A 25000-nucleotide genomic window follows, 5' to 3' on the forward strand; every position below is an offset into this window, starting at 1 on the left:
CAATAGACTGCTACTTGTCTTTTTTTAAAAAACGTTTGAATTTTTTGGTGTGTTTTTTGGGGGACTGGAATGGATTAATTGCATTTCCATTCATTTTAATAGGGAAATATGTTTTGAAATATGAGTGTTTTGAGATAAAAGCATGGTCACGGAACGAATATAACTCCTATCACAAGGGACCACTGTACATTTAATTCTCAGTTCTTATTAGAAGAAATAAATAATCTATATACTATGCAATATATCTTATATCTTAAATCTGGAAAATAATAATGACTAAATACAATGTGTTCAAAGCTAATGTCTCGGTAGAGTAAATTTGATAATGAATAAAAAAAAAAAAAGTGATGTACTCTATGTATTATGCATTATTTATTACAATACATAATGGAAAACAAAAATAAATGTTGAAAGCTCATTTCTCATCACAAGATATTTGTTAATAGATAGCTAGATGGACGGACAGACAGCTTGCTAGATATAAAGCTGATTTCTTGTTCGACTGTGCAGAGGTACCCAGCATATCGTACCCGGTCTTGTGCAGGTCCAGACTGGGTGGACACGGTGGTGGAGGCCAACGGCGTGCTCTGCAGCCGCAAAGGCGTCAACTTGCCCGACTGCGACCTGATCGGCATGAAGGCGGTCAGCGAGCAGGACGAGGCCGACTTGAGGTTCGGCGTGGCGCAGGGCGTGGACATAGTGTTCGCCAGCTTCATCCGTTCGGCGCAGGATGTCCGGGACGTGAGGCGAGCCTTGGGGCTGCAGGGGAGGGATATCAAGGTGATCAGCAAGGTGGAGAGTCGCCAAGGAGTCCAGAAGTGAGTCAACAGATTCGACACTACTGTATATACTTTGCTATAAGATATCCACGCTTCAATTAATCACTGGATAAGAGACTATGTAAATGCTGAAAAAAATAACACTTGTTGGTGCCACTTGGTACAGTGGCTACAAAAATTCCACACACTCCTGTTCAAATGCAAGATTTTGGTGATATGGACCAAGGTGACCTATAACCTGTACAACGCAATGGGGGAGGGGGGGGGGGGGAGGAAATATCTTTTTGAGAGTGATAATAAAAACTAACAGGTGAGATAAAGTGGTTCCACAAGTGTGCACACTATTTTGAAACTGGTACTCGAGCAAATTTTAACCCCCATATAAACTTCAACTGTTCTATTGATCTTGTGATTATCTGTTCAACGGTGGTGAGCCAGGAGGAAAGAATCTGTAATAGACAGAGAATGTTTGGGATCATGTCACACTTAAGACAAAGTGCAACCACAACAGCACGTCTACGATCACTGACACATTAGTTACAACTCTACGCTCATTCGCTGGCCTCTTAAAGCCATACATCCTCAGTCACAGATACTACAGTAGAACTTGAGGATGGTGACCACAAATGGACAAAAAATATACCTGCACCTCACATGCACATTAATTCGAAATCAATTATTATCTGATTACTCGCTTAATTGATGTGATAAACGGTAGATTACTCGATTCTAAAACTATTCGATAGCTGCGGCCCTATGGACATCCATGGAAATTTTCAGCGATCAAACACCTGGTGTGAATTTTTCTGTTCATCAGTGTTTGTCAGAGGTCAGCAAGGTGTGCAAAAAGTACTGAAACATTGAACGGTTGGACATGTGCCTTCAAAAGTTTTTTTAAATGTTCACCCGTGAGGGTTTTTGTGCCTTCTTTGAAATCCTGAAATTTCACCAAAAATCCGAACTTCCCTAAATGTTTGTGACAAAGACGAAGAAACAACTAATGTTAGGCTATTAAACATTGTCGACAAAAAGACACAAAAAAAACAGCCTGCAGTTGAGTAAATGATGAGCACCATATGGGGAAATGGGCTATTTACTGAAGTGTATGCCACTAGCCGAGGGCGTGAGTGTTCATGACAACAGCGTTGATGGCTGCCTGCTAGCTGCCATCGAGGTGACGGCATCTGTCAGCTCGCACTTTCTCTCACTACTCACAGTCTGTCCACGTGACGTATGGCGACCACTTAGTGTTTCTTGACAAAATTTACGAGAAAGCTCTGACGTCCACCATTACTTATCCGCTGACTTCACCGACAGGCGTTTACGATAATCGATCACTCCTGGAGGCCTCATAAATATTTGACTCTATGCAATTATGTTGGTATATTTCACTTAACTATCTAATCTGCGGCACGCTCATTTTGGATGATCGCCATGTGAGTCAGAGAGGACGTTATGTTCACATATTCTATTTTTGGTATGATCCCAAACATTAAGCCCTTTCTCCCGCTCCTCACTCGTATGTGTGTCAGCATTGAGGAGATCTTGGCGGAAAGCGACGGCGTCATGGTCGCCAGGGGTGACCTGGGCATCGAGATCCCCGCCGAGAAAGTCTTCATCGCCCAGAAGATGATGATTGGCCGCTGCAACTCGGCTGGCAAGCCTGTCATCTGTGCCACGCAGGTCAGAGTGGGACTACTGTATACATGCAGTATTGTATTTAAATATCATGAACACACACACATTCTGTGACTTTATTGTAATTACCGTCACACACAACTATGGAATTAGGATTTGGATAAATTAATGTTTAATAAAAACTCAAATCAACATTTGTATTGACCATACACACATTCTGTTGGTTAATTTGTATTTCGACTCTCATATTACTGTATAAATTAGATTTTAGATTAGTCTAAATTAGATTAGAAATGTCAGATAAGACTAAAAAATATATATATACACATTATGTTGAAGTACACCCTTTGTAATTCATTCACAAACAAGGTTTTCAGGCCAATTACAGGTATCATATTACTAAAATAATCAACATTTGTATTACATTTTAAAAAACACGCTGTGAATTATTTTTTATTTTCACTCATACACCCGCAGAAATATTTTTTTAGGCCGATTACTGTCCAATGACACTACAATAACGTACCTCCTCTGTGAATTTATTCACATTTATTTACACAGCTGCAAAAATATATTTTAAGGGCCAATTTAACATTCCATATTTAGAATAAAAAATATATAATTTTTAAGAATTTATTTTTAGAATTCTATTTATCAATGTATTCTCTTTTTCACAATTAAAAAATAATTCACATTAATCAAAATAAATTGTTTTTTTATTTATTTGAAAATTATTGTATTAAATTCTCATTTTAATTACACTAGATTTTGACTAATTGAATGTCCAATAAAATGAAATAAAAACAATGTTTGAATGGGAAAGAAATAGAACATACTGTACATGATATAGGGGTTGACTAGTCGACTAGTCGATAACTCGACTTCACCACCCTGCATCGACATTTAAAATTTGAAGTTGACTAATTGCTAATCACCTGTTTTTGGCATCTCGTCTTTCAGTCGGGCAATTTACAGAGGACTTTAGATTCGTCTATCTGCTACCGTCTACAGACTACGTTGCATACTGTGGAGCAATGAAAAGTCCAGCCAACAAGGCAACGTCTTTGTACATCTGTGCACGTCTGAGAGTACGAGAATGAAAAAATGGTGATAGATTACAATAGTGGTTAGCCTCGCGAGCTTCAACTATTCCGATCGTTGCGAGCCTTTAAATATTCATACCAGTGGGACCACCGGACTGGTGTAAACCATGTCCAGGGCTCCCTCTAATTACAACTACTACATTCAGCATAATAGTGAATAGTTTTATTTGTAATCATTTGTTTCTATGATGGTCCATCAAAATACTGTATGTCTGTAGGCGAAACCAGTCCAATGCGAAAAAAAGGTCGGGGGCCGCTGTACTGTGCTGAAAAAAATATTGACAATGACGTCATCGATTAATTGACTTTGAATTAATTTTCACCATATTACAGTCGAGTACAAAAATTCTTTAGCCATTCAATCCTTAACATGAGATATCTTCTTTTCCACACACATACCTACGCACACACATGTATAAATGAGCATTTTGGCCAGTTAAATGTAAAAAACAAATTTGAATAGACACACACGTTGTGAATTTTACACATGCATTCAAACATATTTTCCAAGAAAATGTCAAATAACCCTAACAACAACCAAACAAAATCATGGCATTCTCATCTAGGGGACACACTGCTTCCTCACGTTCCTCTACTACACACACTCACACGCACGCACGTCCACACATCCTCTCCCCTGCAGCCATGTTGAGTCACAGGGCTATACATGTTTATGCTACATCTGCTGACTCTTGGCGACAGTGTTACACAGCAGCTTAGCCACACATAACTTGAAGTCACAAATTAGGCCAATTAGCATCGGCAGCTTGAATTCCAGCAAAATTATCGTCTGTCAGGCTACAGCGGGAGACATCTCGTTTTACTGGCTGCGTCCCATCAATCCACAAAGACGTTACTACATATTCCGCATTGGATGAAAACACATTAGAATTAATGTATCTACACTAATCCGTCGTTTATTGTGGGGTACGTTCCAGACTACCCTCGCAATAGACGAAATCTGCAAAGTAGCAACCAAGTATTTACGTTATTATTTATATATATTTTCAATCATCATGCATACTCTTCATCACCAACACATGATATGCGTGTAACGCCCAGCAGGAGTCAGATTGTTATTATTTAGTTGAGTGTACCTGTGGGCTCCTGGTGACCGCAATGATTGGACCCTGGATTATTTTTGTCCACTTGGGCTCACCGGCAACACATTTTTCACCATAGTAACAGTGACTGTGGAAGTGGACATATGAGAATGTACTGTTGGCTGGCTATTTCCTGGTTATAGCGTTAGCCACCGTGGTTTACCGTGACAGATGTGCTGAGAATGTGCATTTGATTACTGTAGTTTGTTACTGTTGGTTTAATAAAGCGATTGAAAGAGCACCATGTTGTGGATTACAATTTGTTCTAACTAGCAGTGGTAGTTTATATTCAATTAGTTAACAATGTTTACTTAACCTGAGATGTGTAGTTGAGTAACTGTACTATACAATAAAAAACAAATTAAAATCAGCGATGCACTGAACCTGCAATAATTGAACTGCGATATAGTTATGGATGACTGCATTCACGTAGCAGTGCCGACCTCATGGCCCTCTAGGCCAGATCCAGGCTTCCATGTCATTGTATGCGGCCAGTGAAAGCTTACCACAAATTTTCCTGTTTAAATCTAGCCATCAAAAAAGTAAAAACAGTGTATAACATGGTTACGGGACAAGAAGTGTAACTGCCTCGCATTCTGGCCACTTGCCTAGTCCATAAACAAACTCAGTGCAGCTCAGCTTCTCGCTACCAGATGTCATGGGTAGCCATATGTAAAATAATAATAAAAAGCAAGCAATGCAATAACTAATGCCATTTTTAAGTATTTTTATAACATAATTATTGACACGGTTCAAAGTGCTACTGTTGCACTTGACTGCACCCTTTAATTTCTTAAAAAGTTGACAAATTAGTACTGTTGCACTTTCCATGAAAGACTTTCCTATTTAAATGCCATTAAATCTGACCCCGTTTACCAAATGAGAAGCACTTTTTTGTTCCGTTACTGTACAGAATGTGAACCGAACACTAAAATCAAGGTGCGTACAAAAGAGCAATGTTTGGAGTAGTTACACATCCTAGTGATTATACATTTATGTGGTCTCACCATTATAAACGGCCCCATCTATGACTAAGTTGTGACCCCGATGGAAACATGTTTGACACCATATTCAGGAACTTTTTTTGTCAAGCTAATATATTGTGTGTGTGTGTGTTTGTGTGTGCGTGTGTGTGTGTGTGTGTGTGTGCGTGCAGATGCTGGAGAGCATGGTGTCCCACCCGCGGCCCACCCGAGCAGAGAGCAGTGACGTTGCCAACGCCGTGCTGGACGGAGCCGACTGCGTTATGTTATCTGGAGAGACCGCCAAGGGCCTGTTTCCCGTGAAGGCAGTCGCCATGATGCACTCGGTGTGTGTGTGTGTGTGTGTGTGTACTTGTGTTTGTTTGTGTTACACTTCAAGCCCACCGCTGACTCTCTTTCTCTCCTGCTCCGTCACATGCTGTCAGATCTGCAGAGAGGCAGAGGCGGCCATTTTCCACCAACAGCTATTTGAGGAGTTGCGCCGCCTGACTCCTCTGTCCTCCGACCCCACAGAGGTCACGGCCATCGGGGCCGTGGAGTCCTCCTTTAAGTGCTGCGCTGGTGCCATCATAGTCCTCACCACTAGTGGCAGGTGTGCACTGCAACCCTATCAGTACAAACCCTCAAATCAAGTAAATCTCAAATTCAGCCCCAGAGGCCAGTTTTAAAAAAGCAACATGGAATTTGGTAGTTATGTCTATCATCAGTAGGCCTACAAAAAAAGAACTCATTCCCAAAAATGCGAAGGAAGTAAGCCATTTTGGTTTAAAGCTACCATTTTAGGGTCATTATGGCTATTTCCCGAGGTGTCCTTCAAAGATGGACTCAAATTTCTACCAAATGAGAACCATATAGACTAGCAGTCCTCAATCTTTTTTGTGCCACAGACCGGTTTCACGTGAAAACACATTTTGACCCACTGCCATATAAACAAATAAAAACAACTGATTAAATATACAGTGAACCACTTTGCTAAATGTAGTTGTTGTATTTAGTGGCTTGTTTCTTTTCAATGAGCCCGTCCCATCTCACTCAATGAGAATCGATAAGAGAATCGATAAGAGAATCGATAATGGATTGGGAATTGCAAAATTCTCATCAAGTCCCATCTCTATCTACATGTGAGCAAATAATACCAGCTTTGTCTTCAAACATAGTGAAGCCGCATGCGCCTCATTGTTACTAAGGTTAGTTTGCGCGTCTTGTTAAAGTAACCAAACAATTGTATGTGTATGATCACAAGATGGCTCATACTGTATGTATTATCAGTGGGAGAGTAGCTGCCTTGTTAGTCAAAAGACCTAAAACAGTACACGCGTGTGTGCGTTTGCTCGATACGATCTCTCCTCTTCCATAGTTTAGGTTCATACTCGATACTTAATCATACATTTCTGAACAACAATCAGTCTGTAGATAATATGTTAATTTATTCAAGGTTCCGCGATTTGCAGGCTGATGATGTTATAACGACTACTCACATAGTCCATGAAACTTAATGACTTTCCTGTCCTTTTACAATAGACAGGTTTAAAAAAAAAAATGTGAGTCATTTCTCTGTAAGGAAATCTACAGACGGTACAAGTGCAGTTTTCTGCTTTAAAACCCCACTGGATTATTGTGTTTGTGTTTTGCCTTATGTTTTGTATATGCAAATGGATCACTGGCACGACCTCCGCTATCAGGCACAATAAACTTGACACGAATGCGCTTTTGGTCATGATTATTAATCGTTTGTGTATTCCGTGTGTGTGTGTGTGTGTATGTACGTGTAGGTCGGCACACCTCCTGTCCAGGTACCGGCCCCGTTGTCCAATCATTGCAGTCACCAGGAGCCCACAGGTACACTCAACTAAATAATAACAATCCGACTCCTGCTAGTGACTGATGGCTTTGTCAGGTTCTAACAGACAGAACCTTACAATCTTGTTTCCATCCACAATACACATTTACAAGCAGAGTTGCCGTTTAGGCAAAATGGGAAAATGCTAAGGGAGCCGTAGCCTTAGGGGGACGCCCAAAATTGAACCCCCCACCCGCTCCCGCAAAAACCACCTTCGATAAACAGTACAGTGGCGCCATCCCGAGTGACCCGAGTTTTTCGAGATACGAGGGTCATTCGGCAAATGTTTTGCTTTGACTTACGAGCATACACTTATACGAGCGCTGTATGGTGGCAGCAAACTAAATTCAACTCGCTCCACAATAAGCAGCAGTTTGGCAAATAGTGAACCATTCATCCAAAAAAGAGGGCTTAATATGTTTAATGTCAGTCCTAATTGAAGTTTACTGTCAAACTAAACAAAACAAAGACAATTACACGTAGTGTATTTAAAACAACCAAACATTGTTGCCCTAAGAATGGCCCTTTAGCTTAATGCTAACATTTAATGGAAAGTGCAATTGACATGCTAATGGTTAGCATTGATAGTCCCAGTTTTAGAACCCTTAATGTAACGGATATTTGAACATAAATGGTTGATCAACAACTGAGGACAGCTAATATAACAATACTCACAGGCATATATGTAACCCTCAAGCACGAAACAGATCAGAAGTCGCACGGCTGTGTTTTGAGCTATATGGATTTTCTGAAAAGGCATTAAAAATGCTTTCCAGTGATGTATAGATTGTGGTAATCGGGTAACATTTGGTGAAGATGTTTTCCATCCACAATACACATTTACAAGATGTACGTTAAAAGATCGGAAGCGGCGTTTCACCATCAGTCTAGCAACAAGGATGATTTGTTTACACCACGAGGGACTGCATTACGGCCTCTTGTTGGTTCATACGTATAATGACGTCCATCCATCCATCCATCCATCTATCCATCCATTTTCTTTACCGCTTATCCTCAATAGGGTCGCGGGCTGCTGGAGCCTATCCCAGCTATCTTCGGGCGGGAGGCGGGGTACACCCTGAACCGGTTGCCAGCCAATCGCAGGGCACATATAAACAAACAACCATTCACACTCACATCACACCTACGGGGAATTTAGAGTCTTCAATCAACCTACCACGCCTATTTTTGGGATGTGGGAGGAAACCGGAGTGCCCGGAGAAAACCCACGCAGGCACGGGGAGAACATGCAAACTCCACACAGGCGGGGCCGGGGATTGAACCCCGGTCCTCAGAACTGTGAGGCAGTTGCTCTATGTTTTTATAAAATACAATATTATCAAGTGCAAGTTTTCCCTTTTTTGGGGGGTGGGGTGGGGACTGGGGACTGGAACGGATTAATGGCATTCACATGTATTTATTTCAATGGGTAAAGATGATTTGACATACAAGTGTTTAGTGTTACATGAATGGTCACAGAACAAATCAAAGTCATATATCTCGAGCCACTATTTTAGTATATGTTGAAATTAGTTATTACTACAAGTGGAAAAGCTAACATAGATTCAAATGTAAATCAATGCCCAATTAATATTACTACAAATGATGTCGTCATAGTAACAATTCTGTTATTAGTTTCACATCTGGGTAGTTAATGTTTTTTCTTCTTTTAATCTTCATCATTTATTTTGTATTTGAAATTAAATTGGGTGACATAAAATGCTACATGGCGTCTTTTGTGAGTGTCTATACAGTAAATCACAGTTGGAGGGGGCTCGCCGTATAAAATCTCACCTAGGGTGCCACTGGTTTGGGCCAGCTTAGTTAACAGCTGTTTATCTTACTCTACATTCTTGTCCATCATGCTCATTTTTGCGAGAACTAGATGGTGTCAAAAAGTGTTTAAATGTAGGCCATAACTGGATTATAAATGTGTGCACACTTGTGAGTCATGCGGCGTAAATCCACACGGGCGCCTTCTCTGCACGCTCGGCACCGCCACCTGAAGGTCAGCGGTCAGGTGAGTCATCCGTAGCGTCACATCTGGGCCTGGTGTGGCTGCACTGAAAGCCGCTGGCGGGACTCCTTCAACTCACGAAGCTGCCTCGGAGGGCACTAATGGGGTCAAGCAGGCCGTCTCAAGCATTCTGGAGGTTCAAAGTGCTAGGATCTTGCTTTCAGAGATATTTTTAACCATCTTGAAATGTCACACCAGATGACTAATACAGTCGTCCCTCGCTATATCACGGTTCACTTATCGTGGGTTTAGTGCATTGCATTTATTTTGTTTTTTGTTTGTACAGTACAGTTAAGTACAGTTACTGACTGTACTCAGCTGCACGTTGCAGGTAAAGTAAACATTTGTTAGCTCCTTGAATATAGCCTGGCACTGCTAGTTAGAATGAATAGTAATCCACAACAGCTGGCACACGTGCCAGTAGCCTCAGCTGACACCGTCACTGTAGACCATAGTGGCTAATGCTTTCAGGAAATAGCCAGCCAAAAGTGGGTTCTCATATGTTCTCTTCTACGTCACTCAGAACCGAGTCGACCCACCTTCAAAAGGCATACTCACATTCATAGTCATCGTGAGTATGGTGAAGAATGTGTAGACTGTGACCCCGAATGGACATAATTAATACCTGCACCTCACATGCATATAGTGTATTGTTTATTGGTGATGAAGAGTATGCATGAAACCTTAAAATATATATATAATTGATATCATAAATACTTGGCCGCTACTTCACAGATTTTATTGATTGCAATGTGGTCTGGAATGTAACGCCCTCGATAAATGAGAGATTACTGTACAGTCTAATCATAGACAGTATACTATGACTTATTTTATTATAGGAATTTCCCTACAAAATGATCTGTTCATCTATACTGTTTTGGGTGCAAATCATGTTAAATGAGTATTATGAAAGCGTTTGGTTGATAAATAGCTCAACTTTAGTTTTCCACTGACCGCAATACTTTCCCAAGGCTTCTCTGACTTATTTAGATGTTGACTGGCAAACTTAAGATGGCCTGCACATGTGCAATCTCGAACAGGTTAATAATTTCAGTCCATTATGTACGGCGGTGTTACCAGCCGTTTTCTTTGTGACTAAAGTCCCACTTGCCTTCACATTAAAACTAAATTCCTGCCATGTACTGTAATTTGAGGCTGTTCTTTTACCTTTGACTAATCTTCTACCCTGTTTTTAACTAAGTAAAGTCAAAACAAACCCAATTCTTAACATTTTCTTCACTTAGTCACTCCTCAGGACTTTTGTGTGTAGCTTCACTAGAAGTTTGAAGATTATTTTAGTATAGTATAACTCTGGTAACGCCTTAAGCTTTCTCTGAGTCATTTAGATTGCAAATTTAAGGCGGGTCTGCACATGTACATTCTTGAGCAGGGAGACCTTGTGAGCACTGCAGTACAGTACATTACGGCATAAAGATTAGTGACTTGGATGTACGAAAATGATTAGAGAACAGGCGCGCTGTCTGTACATCCGGCCATCAACCCATTCACTTCATATTCACCGTCCATCTAACCAAAATTGTGCTTTTTGGTTTCTTCCTATCCCGGTATTGTAAAATGTCCACCATGTGTGTCAAGCATACCAATATGAATTGGCACTTCAGTGAAATGGTGTTTCTGAACCTTTTCTGCTGGGAAAAAAACAATTTGTTTAATCTGTACTTTTTAGTGGAAATAGGGATGTTTTCACCATGTTTTCCATTTCTTGATGAGGCAAAAATGTGGCAACTCTTACAATGAATATTATAGCTTTGTGGCCAATAAGTGAAGGTCTGTTGTTGTTGTTCAGGTGGCACGCCAGTCACAGCTGCTCCGAGGAGTCTTTCCTGTCATCTTCCACCCTCTGCCTGCGCCCGTCTGGGCGGACGATGTCGACAACCGGGTGAACTTTGGCATGGACATAGGTGAGGGTTTGATTTTTTATTTTATTTTTTTTGCAGTGTCAAGAATACTCCTGGGGGTCCTTCTGTTTACGTAGTTGACGACATACGAGTTTTTGAGGTTACGAATAGTGCGCTGTCATACTTATTATTTTTCATTAGATTGTTTTACATTTATGGCCTACAAATGTTTTTCATACAAATATTTACTGATATGACTACCATATTAGGGTAAATTAGTGATGGACTACGACGTGTTTTGACTTTACTAACAAGTTATTTACATATGACTTTGTGTAGTAGTAAAGAATAGACTAAGAAGACACCTATTATTTTTGAATCTGTATCCACCACATTCTTTTTGGTGTTTGTTTAGCAAGATTTGAATAATAAAAAAAGAATCAGAATAATCTTTATTTGCCAAGTATGTCAAAAACACACAAGGAATTTGTCTCCGGTAGTTGGAGCCGCTCTAGTACGACAACAGACAGTCAATTGACAGTGAATACTTTTGAGACATAAAAACATAGTCACTGATCAATAAATGGTTACCAGTAATGCTGTAATGGCGATACATTATTATTATTATTTTGACAATTTATGGAAATGATGCTGAGTCCTAGCAATTTAGAGCAGTTTGAAATGACTAATAGAACAATAGTCTGGTACAGTGACCATTGTGCAAATGGTGCAGATACTTCTCAAGATCATGAGTGGCCAGATGCTACTCTGGCATGAGTGCCCAGTATTGGTCAACAACAGTGGCGAGGCTACTGCAGTGAGTGCACGAATAACGTATAAGTGGCCCGACAGAGATGTGACAACAATCTCAAGACCAAATTGGCAGCATGTTACAATGGAATTGTAAGTTAACTGTTTAAGAAGTTAATGGCAAGAGGTTAGAAGCTGTTGGAATGTCTGCTAGTTCTAGTTTGCATTGTTCGATAGTGCCTACCTGAGGGAAGGAGATGGAAGAGGTGGCATTGTATTGCATTGCTTATGTAGGCATTTTGACTACCTCGAAATGGTGAAAATTCACAGATCAATTAAGTGCTTTTATATAGAATCTCTCGGTGAATGTTCTGAACATCTGTTTCCATGCTGGTGTCCTATTTGGTAGAACAGTCTTGCCTGGAGAAGTAAGTTGTAATACAATATTTTCACAAAATTCTTCAGACGATAACCATATTATTACCATACAGCGATTGTGCGTTACAAGGGGGCCTTTGTTCAGGACAGTCCTCCCATACAAGTTTTTGAATGGCGCCCAGTGACACAGTGTGATTATTTTATGTTTATGGGCTAGAAGTGTTTTTAATATATATATATTTACTGTAAATATGACTTTATTTCTAACGTAGCTTAGGTTGGATTAATCTTTTCCCATAGCAAATGATGGAAATAGAATTAATTAATTCCAGCGTCACATGTTTCCATCATGACTATCAGAATCATCTTTATTTGACAAGTATGTCCAAAAAACACACAAGGAATTTGTCTCCGGTAATTGTAGCCGCTCTAGTACGACAACAGACAGTCAATTGACAGAGAACACCTTTGAGACATAAAGACATTGAGAAAAACAGTCACTGAGCAATAAAGGGTTGCTAGTTATCTGGTAAAGCCGCTACATTATTTATTTTTTTTGACAATTGTGCAAAAAGATGCAGAGTCCTCTAGCACTTAGAGCAGTTCGAATCATTAATATTGCAATAGGCCGGTGCAATGACCATTGTGCAAAGGGCGCCGAGACTTCAAGCGAGTAGTACGATAGTCTGGGACAATGTTGATTGTGCAAATGTTGCAGATACTCCTCAGTAAGTACAGTGACCATTGTGCAAATGGTGCAGATACTTCTCAAGATCATGAGTGGCCAGATGCTACTCTGGCATGAGGGAACACGGAGTGGAGTGAAATTCTATACTCATCATTAACTGCGATGTTGAATATCAAATGTGTGCCTGGGAGGGAAGTGTGTTCACATGAAAAGAGTACACATCAAGCATTGCCACTTGCATCCAAATCTGGGTCACGACGCCACCATAGGAACAGAACTTCATCGTAAACCGAGGACCCCCTGTAATAGCTTTTGGTCATGCGCTCACACCGGGTTTTGAATGTTGTGCCCCAGGGAAGGCGAGAGGATTCTTCAAAGAGGGGGACATGGTAATTGTGGTGACCGGCTGGATCCCGGGCTCTGGTCACACCAACATCATGAGGGCCGTCAACGTCACATAACCATCAACAGCTCACCTAAATACTTACTGTCTTCAGTGAGCACCTGTTTAACATCACTCTCTGAACACGATTACATTTCACACCAGTGTCACGTGTTAAGGTTGGTAACATATTGCCACTCATACATATGTAACATCTATGTTTTAATAGCAATGACTCCCTATCAAACAAATAAAACTTGAAACAGTCATAAGGTAACTTCTCCTCTTGTGCTCGTGATGGGAATGAAACTCCTCCTTTTGGCTGTCCACTCTCACATTCTCAGTTACATGTGAATGATGAATATGAATACAGCCGGCGCATATTATTATAGATGCTCTTTATGGACTTTGCCTTTTTATTCCAGTCACATAGGCTTCCTCTCCGGTGGAGCAATTCTTTTGTTTAATTTTTACGAGTGCAGACAGGAGCGATGACTTGTGGTCTCTTGTCCAATGAGATGACCCAGATGCCCGCAACTGCACACTCTTCTGCCATAAAGTCATTACACAGTCCTTCCATTCACTCCTCCTTAGACTGCCTTCTCAGACATTTATATGTGAGTCCGGGGACATTGGGTGGATTGTACATCTGTCAAAGACACTTAAATCACTGAAGTAGTCGACCATTTAAGAAAAAAAGAATAATAATTAACAATACTTGTTCTAACAAGACCTCATTTGACGTAATTAATATCACAAAATGTTGGGCCAGGTGAACGAATACCTAAAAAGCCACTCAATCAAATTGCTCTGATGTCATCATAGCATGTTTGCATGGCACCTGGAAATTGATTTGACATGCTGTGATGTTTTGACTTGCCTTTTGATAGCTTTTTTTTTTTTTTTTTTTTTCATTCACACAAATGTATTATTTTTTTCTTAGTCACTGGGTGCATCATCCAATTTAAAGAGACATACTTGTATTATGTAATTTTGTCACAATTAAATAGAGTTACCCTGTGCCTTAATAAAAGGTATTTTATTTATTTTATTTTTTTTCAAAATTCACCCAGGCTAAGGAATTACAGCACTTAATATTCATTTGTCACACTGTGGTTCAAATCAAGATGGTGTTGTACCATGCAAATGCTGAGTCCGGAAAAGCAAGAAATCCAGCCACTTTTTGTCTTGTGGAGACACAGAATCTCCAGAGTCCAAACTGGAAATGGCAAATCACTGGCTAAGTTACACTCTCCCCAGTATTTACTTGGTTGTCTAATTTCACACTTGATGAATGGGCATCACAGGACAGGCACTGCAGAGACTCTTTACAGCTATTTGTAGACAAGATAAAATATAATATAGAACATTCCATCCTTTTTCTACTACCTACCCAGTTTCAGGTCTTAGGGAGCTGGAGCTTCTCCCAGCTGACTTGGGGTGAAACCGGTCCCCAGTCAATCAGAAGACAACCATTCACAATCGCATTGTCACTGATTGGGAACTGAACCCACACTGTCTGCACAGAAGTCATATAAAGAAACCACTACACCACCATGACCAATTAAGAAGTCCATTTTCCATATTACTATATGTTCCCTTTTAAGAATTTAAGAATATTTTTTTTTTTTTACCAAATCCCAAAAACAGTTAGTGTAGTTACCTCAATTGATAGACATTATGCTTCACAAATGGACAATGAACTGTGACCTTGAGATGAGCCCATTTGAACTCTGTTGCTAACCAAAACAGCAGCACCTACTGGCACGCATAAACGGTCTCTGAATGAAATTAGGGAGTAAGAATGCAACTAACGATTATTTTAATAATTGATTAATCAGCCAATTCAAGTTTCTATTCCTAGATGAACCGGACTATAAAAAAAATTTCCATCCTTTTATTAAAAAACAGGACATTATTTCAAATTGACAGTTTATGTGTGTGCAGAAAATGCACACAGACAAACTGGCTGGGACTCAGTTACTGTTTTGGTCTCTAGCATGTCTGAAATGCTGATCATTGTTTTAAGTCGTCCAATCAGATGTTTTTAAATGTCTTTATTTTGATTCAACACAAAGATAATCAGTGTACTTTCATGGAGGAACATAGAAATCTGAGAATATTTACTGTTGAGAGGCTGAAATTCTGAGGATTTGGACAACTTTAAGTTAAACAATGTTGTGAAACAATTAATCCATTATCAAAATAGTAATTGTTGCACGTCAAGTGTGGAGTCTTGTGTGCCTGTGCAGTATCAAATATGATATTGCGCGTATCTTGAAGCACCATTTGTGTTCCAGTAGACACACAATTTTGTGCGCGCCCCGTGCTCCCCATCCCCCCAACGGACCACCCCCCTGCCCCCATTTGCAGTTGAGTAATTTGCGGACCGACGTGGCCATGCTGGCTCAGGGCACGCGCCCCCTCGGATGGGCGCGCGGGGATGACGCACCACCGGCCAGGGAGCGCGTGCGTGCCTCTGGACGATGTCGGGGAGGTTTAAGGACGTCATGACCACGGTCCATTCGGTTTATCCGCACCTTCACAAAATAAAATAAAATAAAATAAATAAATACATAAACAGGCGTCCGGATGTGTTCATGTAGGTGAATGTACAGTACTTAATTTGGGCTGCGACCTCGTGGGGAGAAGTGAAATCCTCACGTGACGTCACACGGTCGGCCGTCTTCGGGAAGGAGAGCCGACACTTGCACCGCTCAACAAGTTGTTTATTTTTCTTGTTTGGCGCGAGATCAAAGAGCCACAAAGAGGAGGAGTACGCCGTCATTATCATAAGCGCGCGTGCTTGCGGACGCATGTCACGGACGGTGCGCGCGCGTGGATGATGCTGAGGAGAAGGTGACCGTGTTCCGGTACCACGGAGACCGGCTGGAGCAGGAGCGGTCCGGTCGTTTTTTGTTTTTGTTTTTGTTTTTTTAATCGGGGGGTGAGCGAGGTTGCAGGAAGGAGCCTTCCCGCCTCCGTCACCGTCATCCTTTTTATTATTATTATTTTTTTTCTTCTCGCTTTACCCCACCCGTGAACGTCACTACGCCTTCCATGGCGACTCAATTCGGGCTGGCGCGCCTCCGAGTGGGAGCCTAATTTAGTGCGCCCACCGACGAACCCCGTGACAGCGGATCAAACGCCCTTGTCACTCGTCTTCATGTCCACCCGATTCCCCACCGTCACGCGTGGGGAAATGGATCCCATTCTGTGAGCGGGAGTGACAGCCATCAGCATCATCATCACCACCACCGACTCTGAATTGCGGGATCCGGTGCCAATGTGACCAGCGTCGGAACGATGAGGGCGGCTGTGGAGAGGCGAGCGTGGGCCTCTGGCGGAGCTTTCAAGGACGAGGAAGAAGAGCAAAAACATCTTTGAGGACAAACGTCACACGCTGCAAAGACTGGAAAGGGAGATTTAGTGTGCCCCCCAAGGGCACTCAGCCTTCACAATGACTTTCTAAATATTTATACTATTTTATGTATTATATTCATCATTATCTCTCAAAGGGAAATTCAAATCACGTGTTGTACACCACAAGAAGAGAACCACATCACACATGCAAGCATGCAAGGAGAGATGTCGGAGTGAAAGGGGTGCACAAACGGTGCTTCACTTCTTCAGTCTGGGGGGGGGGACAGTGCCGTGCTCAAGGGCATTTCAACAGAAGTCAGGAAGCTGACTAGCATCTCTCCAACAACTAGTTGCTATTTTACATTTGTCCTCAACGGAACTCAAACCGTGACCCTCTGGTTCCTAAGTCCAAGTCCTTATAGATGAGCTCCTGCCGCCCCCAATATTGTCATTTATACATATAGTTTGAAAAGGTATTGATCCTCCTCACTGATGGATGGGGTGGTGGGAGGTGTGGGGACGCCCAGTAGTGCAGGAGGGTCCGGAGGTGACAGTCTCCCCCGACGTAATGGAGGGGAGTCAAAGAGGCGCAGTAAGGGCAGCATCCCCTCGCCAGGCTACAGGCTGTCCCAGGCGTCCCTGGAGGGGGAGAAGGCTTCTTTTGGGGGGGACGCGGCCCCCTCGGGGGGACGCGGCCGGCGCCTCTCCATCGTCAGCTCCGGCCTCCCTTTCCGCACGGCTGGCACGCCGACCACTCCGGTGCCCCTCGTTCACCCTGCGCCCCGCTCGGTGGGTTTCGCCACCTCCCGCGCCGCCATCGCCTCCACCTCCTCGTCCACGGGCACAGGGGTTATGGTGGTGGCCACCGGCCCGGAGACCACCACCACCACCGCGTGCAACTCTACGGCGGCGGGGACACCCGAGACGTTAGGACCGTCAGCACTAATGGGCGGGTTTGGCATGGGGCTGGACGGGGAGGACTACAGCCAGTCCAACCAGAGCACCTTCATCCAGAGGCAGTTCGGAGCCATGCTGCAGCCCGGGGTCAACAAATTTAGCCTGCGCATGTTCGGATCCCACAAGGCTGTGGCTCTGGAACAGGAACGACTCAAGTCAGCCGGCTCGTGGATCATACACCCCTACAGCGACTTCAGGTATGGAAACACTCAAACTAGCGGTGGGAAGTAACAAAGTAGACGACAAATACTTCAGTCAGGTTTTTAAGTTGATTTTCAGGTATCTGTACTGTACATTAGAATTCATTGTTCTGAGGACTTAATTTTTATCACTACATTTGAACACAGATAGCTCTACTTTCTACGCTTGTTTCAAGCAAAATAGGCCGGTTACTTTTTTCAACCTCTGCAGATGACGACACGACATAAAAAATACGTAAATAGAGAGTGGTAAAGTCAACCGCGGTCGAGACTTTCATTGATTTATTGAGATGTTGGGCAGAGGCGGCAGAACAACTGGGGCGGGGGGAGGGGGGGGGCCGCAGTGCTCAGGTTGCACTTCCAACAAAGAGGGCAATCATGCTAAAAAATTAAATCCACTTCACTTTGTTAGGTTACGACATGTAATTATGCTACTTATGAGCAACATATGCTCAGATAGGCACCACCTAGTGCAATAAATAAGGGGTTTGAAAACATCTGTGAAAATGTCAAAAGCAGGCCAAAAAATGGGGGGATCATGCCCCCCCCCGGTGGTTCCGCTGGCTCATTAGGTGTAAAAAAAAAAAAAAAAAAAAAACAGGGATGGCAGCGACATGGACGTCACGACAGGAACATAAACCAGAGAGCATTTACAAAGCTGGCAACAGATTCGGAGGAGCAAGATATTCCTCATCCAAGGCCTTATTTAAAAGAATTGTTCGATGTTGTCTGCTCCCAGAATGAGTCGTGCCAAATGTGTTACGACTCGCTTCTGACTTTAAATTTTGTTTTCAGTCGAACCGGAAAAAAAGAAAAAGAAAAACACAAGTAAGGTGTATTTTTTTCAATGAACAATGTGCTTTGTATGAGCACTACTTAGGTTACGTAAAAGGGAAACTATTATGAAGTTTTTCATGCTCCTCCCGTGCTTGTGTGGACTTTCTGCGGGTACTCCAGCTTCTTCGCGCGTTCCAAAAACATGCCTGTTCGGGTCCTTGAAGCCCCCTGATGGGTGTCAACATGTGTTCTGCACAGTAAGGAAACAAAATGCTTATCTTTTGTGGAAACAAGGGGCAGAATTAAGCCATTTCAAATCTTTTCTTTTTAGGAAAGTGCACCATTAATAGTTTGTTTTATGTCTTTTAGGAAATGAACAATGCAGAAAAGTGCAACAGTAACAATATGAACAGTGAATTGTTATGCGATAAAAACAGGTTATTTATTTATGAATTTTTTCAATTATTGTTTTTATTTTAAGCTTATGGCTAGCCTGACGTCTGCTATCCTAAAGCTTAGCTGCACAGAGTTTGTTTACAGACTAGGCATGTGGCTAGTTATACTTGTACTTTTCACCTATGCTGCTATATATGTTTCACGTGAGAAACCTAATAATCACTCATATCACATAAATGGTTAATTGGCAATTGGTTGTTGTTATTTTTATGGAAAATTTAAGGAAAAAATTGTACCAAGCTTTCGCAGGCCACATCTAGCATGGGGGCTGATGTCTGATGTTATTTCTGTCTGGTTGCCTCCATGTTTCTTGTAATTGGCTAGCGACCACTCGTGGGTGTTCCCACCCTCTCACCCAAAGATAGCTGGGATAGGCTCCAGCTCAATGAGGATGCGGGGTATAGAAAATGCATGGATGGGAGATCTCAGCACACTTGGAGCATCATGAAAGTCAAGAGTATCTGGTGGAGGGATTCACATATTGTGCATTGAAGTGAAAGAGAACACTCCGGAGGCCACATAGGACCCAGCAGTGGATGTATGAAGGCAGCACAAGAATAGGTGTCGTGAGGGGTGGGGGGTGTTTCTATAGAAGACAAAGTGCAGGTGACAAGTCGTCCAATTTAGACAGCAACATCGCCACTTGTTAGATAGTGAGAGTAAAAATACTCCGCTGGAGTCTGGTGCCACTCAGACAGATGTGCAAATGAGCCGGGGCGTTCGGACAAGAGATTGTCGGGCTGACTGACCAGAAATGTGATGAAAAATGTGTTACTATGATAAATTACACATAACTGTGGCTTTATCACACTGCAGGTGCAAGAGCCCTATTCCAATGTAATGCGTATATCACATTTTCTATGTATATGCATGTATATTTCAAGTAACACATATCTAATATGAGTCATCTCTGGGCAGTGACAACGTCGACTTAATAATGTAGGGCTGCGACTGACGATTATTTTAATAATCAGTTTTTTTTTCCCCCTGATCAATGGATGAATCGGATTAAAAAACATTTTTATAATTTCTATCCCTTTATTCAAAAACAGGACATTATTTTCAATTGACAGTGCAGAAAATGCACAAACAAAGTGATTATGATTGAGCTGCTGGTTTGGTCTGTGTGAGGACATTGAGAAAAATGTGGATCATTGTTTTTCAAAGTAAAAGCAGACATTGGAAAATGTCTTATTTTCATTCAAAAGAAAGATCATCAGTCTGCTTTCATGGAGGACTACAGAAATCAGAGAACATTTACAGGTGGGAGGCTGAAATTCCGGAGATTTGCACAATGAACTTAAACAATGTGTCTAATTTATTAATCACTTACCCAAATAGTTATCCAAATTAATTTGATAATTGATTAGTTGTCGATTAATTGTTGCACCTTTACAATACTGCCTAAATAATACAAATGTTGACGGTTACATACATAAGTGTTTAGCTGGCCTGGGCTGACTCTTCCTCCCATTGATTTAAACAAAAGTAACATTGGCATTACTCCACTGACTGCTGTGGGCAATTATTTCACTTATTTAATGGACACACTTTGAATGCAGCATATATTCCACTGTCTATGCATTCGCTGTAGTTCCGATGTACCACAGGTGCGTTTTTTTTCTTTTTTTTTTTTCTATTTCCGCTGCAATGATGCATATCCCAATTGGGCCACTTGTAAGCATAAAACAAGTATAGCGGATGTAGAATGGACGAAAGAAGCATCTATTTTATTTAAATGAGTGTCCAGCTTTCTTTTTTTGTTTTTCCATTGCAAGATTTGAATGAAAAGTAAATCTATATGGGTTGGGCGTTTTGGCTACCTGGGACTTATATTGGGGGGAAATCTCGATTGTTTGATTGTCACTACATGTAGCTGTCATAGATAAATGATATACATCCTTTGTTGAAATTTTTCAAATTTTCAGATCAATTAAGTGAAACTGGATAATTTCCCCCCAGAACACTTGATGATCTCTCGCAGCACAGTGATTGGGAATCATTTCCATAGGAAGAAGAGCAATCCAGCTGTGACAAGTAAATCGCTGCCAAATTTTGCAGACAATTACTCTAGTATTGCCATACAGCAGCCGGCACGTTGGACGACTGGTTAGCACATCTGCCTCACAGTTTTGAGGACCGGGGTTCAAATCCCGGCCCCGCCTGTGTGGAGTTTGCATGTTCTCCCCGTGCCTGCGTGGGTTTTCTCCGGGTACTCCGGTTTCCTCTCACATCCCAAAAACATGCATGGTCGGTTGATTGAAGACTCTAAATTGCCCGAAGGTGTGAATGTGAGTGCAAATGGTTGGGATAGGCCCTAGTGGGGATAAGCGGTAAAGAGAATGGATGGATGGATGGATGGATGGATGGATGGCATACAGCAATTGAGCAGTAGGCGGTTTACAACATATTTACGACATATGAGGTTTCGAGGTTAGAAACTGCATGCAACAAACATGCATTTTGTGAAACAGCGAAAGAATACATGGTCACGCAGCACAGGAAAGGAGGCTCCGATATCACCGTACTTAGTGATTTTCATCTTTAATATTTTGTATTTTGGGATGAGAAGTGTTTGTCATACAAATATTTACTCTAATTATGGTTTTACCTCTGCGCTCGCATAGGTGAGTAATAGACTACAATTATGCCCATCCATAATATCAAGTAAGGCAAGCCAAAACTGCATTGTGCTTTCATTTAGCTCACACTATTTCAATACAATCCATTGCTTCTTGGGCAATTTTGACGACGCATTGACGCGTATCGGTAATTTCTCTCTAGCATCTATGAAGGCTGTAATCTAAATGATCATGGTCGGACCCCGTGGCAAAGCTCCCACGCTCCATCGAGTGTCACTTTAGCTCCTCAATGTTTTCATGTGGAGACTAAAGCAAACAACCAGCGGTCCGTGTCGACGACAACATGCGAGGATTAGGATGTGGCTGTTTCGTGAGTCAACGGCGCCTGAGGAGAAAATGACTCGCCAGGCTGTTAATTTCGGGTTGCCCCTCAGGGAGACTCTCTCACAAGACAAAACAAGCCTTGTTTTTCAAAGGATGTCAACACTAGAACCTGTAAAGTCCAACACTGTAAAGCTTGTCAAATCTGCTTCACCAATATCCATCCATCTATTTTCTATAGAGCTTGTCCTCATTAGGGTCACTACTGGGTGAATTGAAATGCTTTTAATTTTGTTTTTGAAATCTGAACTAATTAGAAGGTTAAACAATGTCATGGATCGGATTGTGTTCCACTTTGGAAGTTCCACTGTCTACTGTACTCTGACAGTACATTCATTTGTGGACTCGCCAGTGTGTCCAGTGTCCAGTATGTGATATCGCCTTCCTTAAAATGACAAGTGCTCCTAATCTCGAGACAGACTGATGCAACAATGGATGACTTGATCCCCAAGGATCCTCGTGGCCCACATTTTGCTTCATCTCTCTCTGACACACACACACACACACACACGCGCACTCACACAAACACAGTGACTTGTATTGTGTGTCCGTCATTTTGAAGTACACCGTTGTTGCGTGTGGAGTGTGCGCAGGTAATCGCAGCCCTCATTGAAATCCACGCAAACCTGTCTCAGGATGTTAATAATTCCAATTACCGCCAGCAGACGATTACAATTGAATATGGTTTAATTATGTATGCCTTTGTAAATTATGCACTTTGAGTCTGCATTATGCATAATTCACTCATCTAACTTTTCAGTTAAGTACCTGTAGTTTGAAGACAGATTACATCCCGAAGCCCCTTTACCACTCCTTGTCCAACACTGACCATGAACACAAGAGTGTGTGCTGATATGCATACTAAAACCACATACACATGCCAGCGCGTGTCTGCCTTTCATGAAAGGAGTTTGCTGATAAGCTTTCGCCTCTTTAAGTCACACTGATGCCGAAAGGAAGAAGACGGAAGGAAAAGTCAGCCCTGCCAGAAGGAAGCCATAATCCGCGACGCCATGCATAATGTCACTCAAGACTTAAAGGAGATATTTTATCTCCCCCCCCCCCCCCCCCCCCCCCCCCCCCCGCCCCCACGACCCTTTCAATTTAAAACTGTTTCCAGGTGTCTGGAAATTTCTGGGGCGTGCTTTTGTTAAAATGGCCCAAAGATCAAGAACAAAAGTACATTTTACACACGGCATTTTTTTGTCCTGCCGAAATTAGCCTGAAATTAGTTTTTGAGAGGCCGCTGCTTGTCTTACCACTGGTGAAGACAGCTTTCGTTACCATGACGACTAGTGCGGAGCTAGCGGTGGCTGCAATTTGAGTCCCAAATCGAACCAAAAAAAATGGTTTCAGACACACTTGCTACAGGGGAAAATCGGCGATATCGAGACCACATAACTTTTCCAAATTAGTTTTACCCCCTCCCAGATGATTTAAACACATTTACATTGATTCAAACACAAAAATGGCAAGTCGATGCATCGAAAATTGTGTACGTATTCTAATGTACATTCATTTAGCTTTAAGAGGCGGGGCCTGGTGGGGTGTCATACACTTGTCTGTGTGTGTGTGTCTGTGCGAGAGCTGTGGCCAACAGAAACTCCAGCGTGAGTGTGCATTGTGTTTACCTATTGGCTTTGATGTAATGTTTCAGGCACTGTAATCTGGACAGTGGCCATTGATTGAAAATCGTTCTGGATCCTCAGCCAGCCTTGCTTCCAAGTCATTGACAGAGAAATAGGGATGGTTATGATGTAAATTATCAGAATTATGACATCACATTTTGTGGGGCTTTTTTTTTTTTTAAGATACCACTTTCAAAAGAGAAAAGAGCTTCAGTAAGGGGTTGTTAGTAAAAGAAGTTAGCTGACGTGCATCCAAAGCAGTAAGACTGGCGGTGTCTCAATACTTTCGTCCATGGCCAACCATGCTTATCATATTACTTGTTATGGAAGAGTGTCTGCCGGGACTTTACTGCATTTATTTCCATCAATTAATTACAGTTCAATGTGATCAGCACTCTCGCTGGCTGAAATAAATAGCTTTTTTAAAAATTGCTCTGTCCCAATGTCCCAATGGCTTTGTCTTCCATCCTTCCATCCATCCATTTTCTGATCCCCTTCTCCTCACCCGGGTCACGGGAGTGCTGGAGCCTATCCCAGCTATCATCGGGCAGGAGGCGGGGTACACCCTGAACTGATTGCCAGCCAATCACAGGGCACATAGAAACAAACAACCATTCGCACTCACATTCACACCTACGGGCAATTTAGAGTCTTCAATTGACCTACCACGCATGTTTTGGGGATGTGGGAGGAAATCGGAGTACCTGGAGAAAACCCACGCAGACACGGGGAGAACTTGCAAACTCCACACATGCGGGGCCGGGGATTGAACTAAATTGGTCCTCAGAACTGTGAGGTAGTCGCCCACTGTGCCCCTCTTTTTACTAATTTTACTTTAATTGCACAAATTGTAGTAATCTGTGTATTTGGTAGGCTGATGGAAAATGTAAATGTTTGACTGAATTATGTTGTTTAAGTTTACAAGTATGTGTATTTAACGCCCACAATCAATTCAGTTCAGATTCAGAGGTAATAGCAGTCGTAAATGTGAGGGCGTCTTGACATCTAAAATTGATCTGTTTTAGACCAAAAGTGTCATCGTACACTTTTATTCGGGCTGATGGTAGAAACGTCTCTCCTCTTTTCATCATGGCAGACAAGTTAGCAATCACAGGAGACGCAGTCGGCAAAATGAG

The 25000-nt window shown here is 42.0% G+C and overlaps 2 protein-coding genes and 1 long non-coding RNA gene across 4 annotated transcripts in view; 2 read left to right on the plus strand and 1 right to left on the minus strand.

Moving 5' to 3' along the window:
* The window catches only part of pklr (pyruvate kinase L/R), a 34815-nt gene extending 21018 nt beyond the window's left edge, over positions 1 to 13797 (plus strand). For both annotated transcript variants that reach the window (XM_061775863.1, XM_061775864.1), the window contains exons 6-12: positions 545 to 818; positions 2312 to 2462; positions 5780 to 5932; positions 6032 to 6198; positions 7379 to 7445; positions 11271 to 11385; positions 13493 to 13797. In XM_061775863.1, the coding sequence (XP_061631847.1) occupies positions 545 to 818; positions 2312 to 2462; positions 5780 to 5932; positions 6032 to 6198; positions 7379 to 7445; positions 11271 to 11385; positions 13493 to 13599 (1034 nt within the window). In that variant the 3' untranslated portion in view covers positions 13600 to 13797. The remainder of the gene's footprint in view (positions 1 to 544; positions 819 to 2311; positions 2463 to 5779; positions 5933 to 6031; positions 6199 to 7378; positions 7446 to 11270; positions 11386 to 13492) is intronic.
* Positions 13798 to 16540: 2743 nt separating this feature from the next.
* The window catches only part of LOC133480156 (potassium/sodium hyperpolarization-activated cyclic nucleotide-gated channel 2), a 29648-nt gene continuing 21188 nt past the window's right edge, over positions 16541 to 25000 (plus strand). The window contains exon 1 of the mRNA XM_061777851.1: positions 16541 to 18037. Coding sequence (XP_061633835.1) covers positions 17376 to 18037 — 662 coding nt within the window. The 5' untranslated portion in view covers positions 16541 to 17375. The remainder of the gene's footprint in view (positions 18038 to 25000) is intronic.
* LOC133480162 (uncharacterized) overlaps positions 16673 to 25000 on the minus strand; it is a 36541-nt gene continuing 28213 nt past the window's right edge. The window contains exon 4 of the long non-coding RNA XR_009789203.1: positions 16673 to 16869. This is a non-coding gene — a long non-coding RNA (uncharacterized LOC133480162). The remainder of the gene's footprint in view (positions 16870 to 25000) is intronic.

This window comes from Phyllopteryx taeniolatus, chromosome 6 (assembly GCF_024500385.1).
Source record: "Phyllopteryx taeniolatus isolate TA_2022b chromosome 6, UOR_Ptae_1.2, whole genome shotgun sequence".
NCBI classification, from domain to species: Eukaryota; Metazoa; Chordata; class Actinopteri; order Syngnathiformes; family Syngnathidae; genus Phyllopteryx; species Phyllopteryx taeniolatus.